Source organism: Sinohyriopsis cumingii, chromosome 2 (assembly GCF_028554795.1).
Source record: "Sinohyriopsis cumingii isolate HCF-2022 chromosome 2, ASM2855479v2, whole genome shotgun sequence".
In the NCBI taxonomy this organism is placed as follows: domain Eukaryota; kingdom Metazoa; phylum Mollusca; class Bivalvia; order Unionida; family Unionidae; genus Sinohyriopsis; species Sinohyriopsis cumingii.
Window position 1 is genome coordinate 51,504,462 of NC_142962.1, and position 11,360 is coordinate 51,515,821.

Genomic DNA, 11,360 nt, shown 5'->3' on the forward strand with positions numbered 1-11,360 from the left:
ATCAGATGAACTCTTATGTCTTTGCCTTGTGGAGACTGGACAGTGTGACTGAAGTGCATCAGTGTGTGCCAAATGAGTTGATTCACTTTCAGAGTTTTAAAAGCTGCATTTCCATTGGCTAATTCAAAGGTCACCAGAACATGACCCCTAAGCAGTTACTGTCAGATCTTCATGTAGGACAGTAGAAATTTTAATCAGATTGGAGTCAGTTGCTTATCGAAAAGTTGGAATTTGCCCCTACTGTGTGGCATAGGGTAGATGCTTACCAGCAGGCCTAGCAAACTTAAACGATGTTACATTGAGTCATACCTGCATGAAATCAATAGGAAAAATATTTATTTTATGAGAAATTTGTGAGAATTATAATCATTATCTGCTGACAGATGAGATAAATCTACAGCATTTATGAAATTTTGTCATTGTACTTACCTTTTATAGTGTGAGTCACATGACTACACAAATCTTGCAACCTACTTTCGAATGCCATCAGAGGTCCAGTTGTCATGTGATATCAACAATAAACCCCTTTCTAATGTTGTTGTACAAAAATACGAAAATATTAAAGTCACATACTGTTTGTCAAAGAATGAAATGACAAGTTCTTTAATATAGTATTCTGAGAATAATGACCAGAAACCTGTCACTGTTGCAGCAACTTGGAGACCAGTGACCACTGATTACATGATGGTGCTGCTCAGACATATATGGCCACCACCGTAGGAATCTTGGAAATCTTGTTTTCACAAGAATGGATGGTTTTATCAAGATGAGGTTTTCGCCAGAAGGCTTTGTATGATGTCATAGAGTAAAAATCATTATATTCAGACATCCAGTATGGCCACCACAGCAGCCATCTTGAAAATCTAATCGTTACTGCCCCTGACTGAATGGTCATATAAACATGGAATTTTCACTAATTTTAAAAGACTTCTGTTGATGTCTAGCTGGTCCTAAATAATACTGATGCAGATATGAATTTTCAATATTTGGCCATCATGATGACCATCTTGAAAATCTTGTTACTTTTTCTTCTGAATGGAAAATCATATTGGCATAGGGGTTTTCATAAAAAAAGACTTCTTAGTATGGCCACAACAGCAGCCATCTTGAAAATCTTGTAATTGCTACTCCGTCTGAATGGGTTGTTATATCAAACTGAGGTTTTCACTGAAAGACATTTTATGGTGTCTCAGTGAAAATGGTGCTGATCTAACATCCAATATGACTACCACTGCTGCAGTTATGAAAATCATGCTGTAGCTACTTGTCCAGGACAGAAAGTTACATTTGCATTTGAGTTTTCAATGGAAGACTTCTTATGGTATCTAGATGGTCCTAAAAGAAAATGGTGCCATGCAGACATGCATTATGGCTGCTGCAATGGAAATATTTATAATCTTGCTGCTAATACTCTTGAATGGATGGTTATATTGGTATTGGGTTTTCACCAAAAGACTTCTAATGGTGTCTTGTTTTTTCCTTAAATGAAATGAAGCCAATACATTAATTTATGACAACAACACCAGCTAATTTGAAACTCTTATTGTTCTAGTATATCAGAGATGGTTCATCATTAGCAGCTAAACAGAAGAAACATTGTTTCTTTAAATTCCTGGAGAGTAGAGCCTCAGTCCATTCGACAAACTTATGTCTTGTATCATTCTTTCTTTTGCATTTTTTATTTGCAATCTTTCTGCATTATGTTTCATTTCATTTTGGAGTGTGTAGCTCTGTGTCACTCATAGGTGTGAGATTTAACATGGTAACTGTGCTTGCCCAATTATATGAATAAGTAATTTACTATTATTTTCTGGATTTCTTTTACACAGGAGAAGCATTAGACTAGTGATGATCAGACAAGGAGCTGGATCTCAAGAATTGTTACAATCGGAAAAAGTACCTTAATTCTCGTTGAGTCGAGAAATCATGAAAATAAACATCTGATACAAAATCTGCCTGTTGAGTGTAATAAACATATAGCTTCCATTATATTTGTTAACTCAAGTTCAGTTTAATGTGGTGTTATGCATTGGTGATGCTAAATGCATGTCCATATGGCATAAATGAAACATTTCATTGGATCTTTTTTGATCTTTGTATTAGTTTTTATATTCATAAGTTGCTAAGTTTTCAAATTCTCAGATATATTACACAGCTATACATTGTTCATGTGCATGTTTATGACATAATCAGGAGAATATAAATCAAACTTTTTTAACTGTTTAGTGAAACTTAATAGCGAGTTTGTATTTTTAATATTTGATATAGAATTTCTGAAGTATATCCTTGTATACATTTCTTCTACATAATTCATTAAATGTTTTGTATGAGCAGAAAGTTGGTTGGTGATGTAGAATCACTTCACAGTATGAAGGTAATGAAATGTTTTAGTAAATATTTTTTTACAGAGCAATACTGCTTGAGTTATGTATTTTAAATCTATTATTTGAATAATTGAATCATACTTTAGATGAATCTTACTTTGTTTTATCACAGAAATATAAGGAAAATATATGATATAAACCTTGTATTTTCCATCTGTACTCGATTATAAGTCGTCAAACTGCAGACAACAAAGATGCTGATCTGTCGTAGCATGATGCATATGCAGATCAGGGTCTATGTTGATTGTTCTACTGGTTACTCAAAAAAAACTGCACAAACCAAGATCTGCCATCGCATTATGCAACAGCAGGTCTGGGTCTGCAGTTGGGCTCATCTTGTAAGCAAGTGTATATGGTGGCTGTTCTTTGTTATAAATTATAATTATATTGAAATATTCCTTTGTTTTTTCAAACAGTCATATGAATAGTCTCTTCTTTATGGCTGTTGTCATCGTGAATGGCATTTATACTTTATGTTGTATGCATATGATGGATTAAAAATCGAGATAACTCTTTGAATCTAAATATTAGGGATGTAATTTCAATTCTTATTTATAAAATGTATATTTCTAAGATCTATCTAGTGGCCTTAAGTGGCCTGTTGTCTTTGGTACTCACCTTTACAAATACATCACATCTCACCTCCATCTATGTTGGATCAATTCAAGTCACAGCTTGCCCAGTGTGCTGATGTGAGAAAGCTTGCCAGTAGCTTCCTCATGAAGGAAAGAAAGTTGTTCAGAAATTGAACGAATGAAACATGAAGCCTAATATACATTACAGTCTTTTGTTCAAAAGATATCTAACTTAAGTAGTTTGATTATGTGCAGTTTTACTAATTTCATTGGCACTAGAGGCTTCATTTGAAGAGGCACAGGAAACACCTGTTTAGAAAGGTTGAATTGTCTTCAGTTTTGGCTGTCAGAATAAATTAAAAAATGTACAGAACAATATGTACCAACATGTGGCATTAATCTTGTCATTTAATATTTACCAACTTGTATCATTAATCTTGTCATTTAATGTGTACCAACTTGTGTAGTTAATCTTTGTTATTTAATATTTACCAACTTGTGTCGTTAATCTTGTCATTTCATATGTACCAACTTGTGTCGTTAATCTTTGTCGTTTCATATGTACCAACTTGTGTCATTAATCTTGTCATTTCATATGTACCAACTTGTGTCATTAATCTTGTCATTTCATATGTAACTTGTGTCGTTAATCTTGTCATTTCAATGTAACTTGTGTCGTTAATCTTTGTCATTTCATATGTAACTTGTGTCATTAATCTTTGTCATTTAATATTTACCAACTTGTGTCGTTAATCTTGTCATTTCATATGTACCAACTTCTGTCATTAATCTTGCTACAACTATGAATATTGAAAATGTCAGATATGCAACAAGAAGATTTGTGTTTCATTGACATCTTTGAAATTGGAATAATATCAAGGATGACAATGAAAATTAAATTAATTTGAGTTCTGTATGTATGTTATGTGTGCTGTTTGAGTTCTGAGTGTTCATTAGTGGGAATCACATAATGTTATAAAATGTTAGTAAAAGCAGGATTTAAATCAGGGATGTTTGAAAAATGAAACTTGACTGTCCAGAGTACGCTTCATTTATTCAGATAATTGGAAATATGGGGAAAATTATCATTGGTTATTGTTACAGTTCTTTGTTCATACATTTACAAATTTATTTTAAAATCCTTAAAAATATTATTTTGTCCTATTTAGCTCCTGTGTTCTTTTAATGTAGGGAAATTTTGATTTTATTTATTCATGTGTCAATACCACCATGACCTTCACCAAGTAGATTTGAACTTAATTTTCTTTTTAAGACTGAAGATTTTTATATGAATAAAATCAGACTGTATAGTAACACAGTTAATGAAAATATAATTGGATTATGAATTTTTATGGACAGACAATCTGTGTAATACCTAGAAATATTTGAAGATTTGTTTTTGAACTGTGTAGTTTGAGTTCTGTATGTTTGTAAACATAGAATTCATGACAGATTTTTATAAATTTATTTTCTAGGGTACCTTGCTATATTGAAAGATTTCTATTACAACTGCTTAATATTAACTGTGACCACTGTAACTGAGATTTTTCTTCCTACTTTAGCAAGGCAGGCAGGGTATACTCATTTCAAGTTGTGGCTTATATACAGTCATTGTTACATGCATACATATGATTGTATGTTCATATATTAATGTGCAAAAAATGCATGTAAAAGTATGTACTTTTTATATTCAACATATACATTGCATATCTAATTTCATCAAGTTCAGTCACTGGTTATGACATCTAGATTTCAGAAACCCACATGACAGTGTTTCTTTCACAGTGAAAACTCCTTCAGATAGACTGAGGTTGACATGACAGTGTTTCTCTCACAGTGAAAACTCCTTCAGATAGACTGAGGTTGACATGACTGTTTCTCTCACAGTGAAAACTCCTTCAGATAGACTGAGGTTGACATGACAGTGTTTCTCTCACAGTGAAAACTCCTTCAGATAGACTGAGGTTGACATGACAGTGTTTCTCTCACAGTGAAAACTCCTTCAGATAGACTGAGGTTGACATGACAGTGTTTCTCTCACAGTGAAAACTCCTTCAGATAGACTGAGGTTGACATGACAGTGTTTCTCTCACAGTGAAAACTCCTTCAGATAGACTGAGGTTGATTCAGTGCTCATTGTCGCACATAAAAAATGCAAACCAAGGGATCAATAAACTAAATTGGAAAGGTAGAAGTTTCCAAACCTGAACCTATGAAACTTTCAAATTTTCCTTCATGTTGATTGTCTATAAAAAGTTTCAAAAATATGATTGGCTGACTGCAAACCTAAGGAACATTAAATATAATTGGAAATATAGGAAGTTCAAAACCTGAGCTTATGAAACTTTCTGATTTTCTCTCATGCATAATATTCCATATATACATAACATCCTGTCATCATTTCACGTATAAAAAATGCATTTACATAACTTTTTTATGTCAGATTTATTTGTGAGAATTATAATTTCGTTAGATGATTTATCCAAGAAGCAGTTAGTATATCTTATAATCTATGAAGATAATGCAATGTAACTGTAATATATTTTGATGATGGCATCCAACAATAAAGGTGCAATATTCAGCTGAAATATATATAATTCACAGTATAGAATAAAAAATCTGTACTGAAACTTAACTGAAAATAAATTCAGAATAGAATCATTATAATATACAGATGGAATTTGACATAATGAAGTCATGCACACATTTGTTAAATAGTAATTGTTTATGCTTTGTACCTTAAATTTTATGATTCAAGTTATCTGTAACTACCAGAATTCATTTCTGCTTAGTTTCACAGAGGTTTTTTTCCTTCTCTTTCCTTCACATGTTTTTGTTATAAAATAGTTTGAACATTTTATGAGCTGTGATATTAGTTTGTATTTGCATATTGACATGAGTAAAATATTGCAAAAAAATTTCTTGGCTAATTTTTTAATTTATCAAAAGGTAGAATGTACATGTTATAATGTCCATTCTTGTGTCTGTCTGTTTCCTGTTTTCCACACAATAACCAGAGTTCTCTACTATCTGCCAGTGCCAAACTTAGTAAGTTCCGGTAGCTTTCATTTGGAACAAGGAAGTAGCCTCTTGATTTTGAGCCCAACAACCAAAATTGAATTTCAACTGAATAAATTGTCTCTGCTTGAAATTTTAAAAACTATTCTCTTCTCACAAATTGCAACAAGTTAGTGTGCTGGACTCACAATGGAGGCTACGGGTTTGAATCTGCCCAGCCTGGGTCATCTGCCATGGCATGTCCTTGGGCAAGGCACTTTATTCTAATTGCCTCAGCACTAAATAACCTACTTGTGTTGCTGTGTTCTGTAAAGTGCCAAACCGAACAGCAAACAAATTACAACAAAAAGACTTAGAAATTTCTCAACATTAATGAACATTTAATGTGTATTTTCATATCTGAAGTAGAAAAAATATGCTGTCTGAATTATATCAGTGCAAGGTAAAAGAAAAATATATGTATGTCTTATGGTTTAAAAGCACTTCAGCATAATAATGACATGGTGCTGATTAAAGGTAGAACACAGTTAATATAAAACTAAAGAATTGTGTTATAATCCTGTACTCACCACTGAGGGGCCATCCATTTAGTATGTACACAAAAATCTGACAAAGCTTGACCCCTCCCTGAACACATGCATACTCTTTTGCAAACACACACACACACATACCTGCGTATGTATGCTTGACACACCCCACCCCCAAATTCTATAGAATGGCCTATATTTAATCCACGCAGAAATGAAACGATCAAGGATTAATAATATTAACATGTTGAATAAAACAGTCCACAGACGTTGAATGTCTGGCTGCATCCAAGAAATAAGCTGCATAACTTTTAAAAGTTTGTATAGTGTCCACTAAAATTCAAACGCCAACTGAACCCAGTTAAACGGGTTACGTATTAGACAAATTATTGAGGTTTCACACACACCACCACCCCGTTTCCTATGTGTACGTATTATCAGTAGACCCCCCCATATGCAAGTGTATGCATTTGGGTTAACCCGCCTCCCCCCTCCATGTGTATGCACTAAATGGATGGCCCCTGATGGAAACCTATTTTTGGTTGCCACAAAACCTAGTTCTGGCTTGAGGACCACCAAACCATCTAATCTGAACTGAAGATTGGTCAGCTTAAAGGGCATGTGACTTGCTCACCCAGCATGACAAAGCTAAGGCTATCAGAAAATGTGTTTTCTATGACACAAGTAGTAGCTTCAGTGAGGTTCAGCCTAAAGACTTAAAGCCCTGGACAGATTCCATTTTGAAAACAGGGAGAGGGATTTTGGTCTATCCAAATAAAAATTAGATGGTATATATGATAGGCCTTTATGATTACAGATATCTATGATGCCTGAATGTGTAAGGTATCATGGAGTACTAGCCTTTTTGATGCTAATTAGGGCCAACTGTTTCTTTTTGCAGAGCCCAAGAAAAAAAGCTGGCCAGTTCAGGGATTGAGGCACTGAAAGCATATCGGTTTCTTTTATTAGCCTTTAGACTGGGAGGCCTTCTTGCTCTCTCAAGATTCTCACTGCAAGTGGAAGTTTAAATTCTTTCTTTCACAAGGCTATCTGGACATGGAACAGGAGGGTCTAGGGCAGGGGTGGAATACCTATGACCACTGTTTGAGAAGATATGGCTTGGCCAGAAACTTCTTGGGCAGATCAATTGCTAAATCAATTAGGTCATTCACACAGGACATGTCCCATCAGAGAGAGGCTATCAGAATTGTTTTGCATATCTGAGCCCTCAATTTCTGTATTATTTTCAGTACCAAGACTGTGGTTCGGTAGGCAAAGACTCAGTTTGGGCTTCTAAAAGAGAATTCATGTTTTGAACCAATCATGGTTGCGCCACTGACCCAGGGTTTATCTTGCCTTATGTGAGATCCTGCTCTTTCAATGAAGTGGACTGGAAAGTGTGTGTCATTGCAAGGTCATCTGTAAGGGGCACATAAAAAGATGGGCCCAGCAGGATCAAGTCTGCATTTGATAATCCATGGAGTTACAAGAACTTTCTCTCTAAAATCCAAGTTCTATGAAATGTACTAAAAGAACAAGACAGAAACATACCAGACTGAGATTAGTGATGACTCCACACTCATATCACCAAAACAATGGAATGAATGAAGATCCCAGTGCACAAAAAAACTGACATGATTCAAAAGGGATAGGAGATCATAGAAAATGTAATCAAGATTTGCTGCCATCATTGTCAATGAAATGGACCAGAACATGGAGACAAAGCAATTGATAATTTTGGTCTAAGATCATGGGGCTGATGACCAAAAGACCAAAGGAAGAACGAGAAACTGGTAAATCTTGTCGCAGTTAGCAAAATAGATGTCAGATGGATAAGGACATGAAGATGTCCATCTTCTGATGAGTAGCGATGATCTTGCCGTCATGAACTTTGAGGTGATTCAGATCAGTGTTCATCCTCAACTTGCCATTGGCTTTTTGTCTAAAGAAAAGCCGCGAATAGAACCCCGTAGATTGTAGTTTTTGCACTATTTCTATCACCAGCTTGTCGATGAGTGACTTTCGTTAAATATCGTACTTCTCCCAATTTGATGGTATGTCCAATCAGAAGAGGGGAGGAAGTAAAAGGAGGGGTTTGGGTAAATGAATCTGAAGCCCCTATGAAATAACTTGGATCACCAATTTGTTTTCAGGAAATAGGTTGATCCAATGAGACTGCCCAAGATGATGTCTGGAATTGCAAGAATCTATCACCCACTAATAGGCTATCTGTGGGTGTTGGTAAGTCAGCACCAAGAATGAACAGGCTTGGAGAAGAAACTTGCTGGTATGGTTGCCTTGTAAAGTGGTTAGGATAGTGGCTACTGTCATTAGGTTGGGATCTTAACCGATCTTGTGATGTGAAAGATTCCTTTTTCCTTTGCCCACCTATCATCTCTCCATTGTGGAAGTTTGGTCTTTAATGACCTACAAGTTTGAGAGAGTTCTTGAGCTGCCTGCCAAAGGGTATTGGTGAGCCAAACTGCATCATCCATAATGACAGGACAAACATGAACTGTGTCAGGTCAAGATTCACTGAAGCAGTCAGTGCATATTCACCATAGAATAGTTTCAGGTCAAGATTCACTGAGGCAGTCAGTGCATATTCACCATAGAATAGTGTCAGGTCAAGATTCACGGAGGCAGTCAGTGCATATTCACCATAGAATAGTGTCAGGTCAAGATTCACTGAGGCAGTCAGTGCATATTCACCATAGAATAGTGGTACATACAGACATAATTTGCAGGTCTTCCCTTGTCTAGAACTTTTTGCAATTATTGCATTTCATCAACACAATATAGAATCTGTATAAATTAATAGCACAGCATGGTAAAAAGTCTCGAAAACAATACCGCACAACTAACTGATTGAGCAAACAATAGGCAGTGGATGCTAAAACGTGAATTGCAACATGCCTAAATGGCAGCAAGTTATACCAAGTGGTCTAAATAGACCAAGTCGGAGAATATGACAAATTCACAAACATATTGACAAGAATTAAATACAACCAATATAAATCCAATTTCTCAATGGTTCGTTAAAATTCACATTGATATTGGCATGGATTTATGGGAGGTTTTATGTACAATGGTAACTGTACAACATGAAAGCCTTAATACTAGCAAAACCTGGTGGCAGATAGGAGAAGTAATGGGCAAGAGTTATTGTCCTTTGTCTACTTAAAATAGAAAAGACATGTTTTCATGTTTTAAGTGGAAGTAGCAGGTTTATTTTAATTTGATTGGAGAATATATTTGAAGGTGAAATGAAAAACCATGTCAGCTGTAATGTATGTTGTCAGTTTCTTGATTAGTCTCTTATTTCACACTATCAGTTTTTTTTAAAACTCATATTCGTAACTGCAGCTCTCAGACGGCAGGATTGTAGACACATCCAAAATACATGACAAAGCTATTGCATTGTAGGTAACTGTCACCCTGCTTCTCTAGCCATTCCTATTAATAAAGAGTTGTGATTTCAGCATCTATTTTTGCTGGATTATTTATCAACTACATGCTGGATTACTTATCTACTACATCCTACTTCACTCTGCAGAGGCCTGTATGATACTTCACATATCTACAGCTTAATGGATGTATAAAACATACACTATATTGCGCTTGAAATATATAAAGGCTCTCTATGTTCCCAATTTTTGAAAATGTGCTTAAGAAAGGTGTACCTTGTGCCAAACTACTTCCAGCAAAACTAACGACAGTGAATATATAATTGATGCCAAATTAGGGTGTCAGGACAATTCCGAGACAGATATTTCAGAGATTTTCGAGAATGGACAGTTCAGATAGGGGACAATTCAGAGATGGACATTTGGCAGAATGGAGAATTCAGAGAGGGGCAAATTGACATGTAAAAGGAAGATTAAATGACTAATGTTTTAGAAATGTCTACGGGTTCAGTTACATGACAGTATATGACTGCGTATGTTTAACTGTTTAGCAGTGATAATACAGTTGTTAAAAATATTTTCCAAATCCAGATTATGAAGTGAATAATAGTAAATGCCATGTAATACCAACATAACCCATATAATTAGGTGATGTCTTAATATCTATTCAACAAGACAATTCCTTTTGATATTCAGTTGCATTCTTTCAGCAAGAACATGAAAAGACGATGTGAAATGCAGCAACAAAGTTAAGAAATAAACGACTGTTTTATATGGAAATTATTACACACCTTCTTAACAATTACTCAGTAATAACTTTTTTTTATGTATGCTTGATAGCCATTTTCATAAGTTACAGTCATTTCCAAATCCGTGAGCCATCACTGGGTATCATTAACACTTAACACGTGCTCAGTGAAATAATTTACTTTTATATATCTTCAACAGCCATCCATCTTCAGGTTGTGAGTAGTTGAAATACATATAAGCCCATAAATGGTTATTATTCATTATTTTGATTTCTCAAAGAGAACATATATAAGCTTTGCAATATTAAATCTGTATACCAAGGACAATATTCAACATATAGTCTCTTGAATTTTAATAATGTATGCATTTAGTTAAATGTTTTCATGTAACTTCGTTCCAGATTTGTAGGATCTTTGTACAATATTCTTATTTCATGTTTTACCCATTTTTAAAAAAATAATTTCATTAAAGCTTTGTATTTACGTTCGAGTCTTGTTAATTCACTTTTCATTTTTATTAAACTTTTCCATCTCTGACAATCTCCGAATAACCTGTTTTTGAAATGTCCCTATCCAAATTGTCCATTCTCTGAAATGTCTGTCCCAAACTGACTCCAAAATTTCCATCTCTGAATTGTCCTAAATTAGCAAACCTGACAACAAATTACAACAAACACATAGGACTTTCAGTCTGATACAG

At 34.8% G+C, this 11,360-nt stretch overlaps 1 protein-coding gene across 2 annotated transcripts in view; it reads left to right on the forward strand.

Annotated features, from left to right (window-relative positions):
* The window catches only part of LOC149804841 (FERM domain-containing protein 8-like), a 94,035-nt gene extending 82,888 nt beyond the window's left edge, over nt 1-11,147 (forward strand). For both annotated transcript variants that reach the window (XM_089945192.1, XM_089945199.1), the window contains one exon: nt 1,830-11,147. In XM_089945192.1, coding sequence (XP_089801318.1) covers nt 1,830-1,841 — 12 coding nt within the window. In that variant the 3' untranslated portion in view covers nt 1,842-11,147. The remainder of the gene's footprint in view (nt 1-1,829) is intronic.
* The last annotated feature ends 213 nt before the right edge of the window (nt 11,148-11,360 follow it).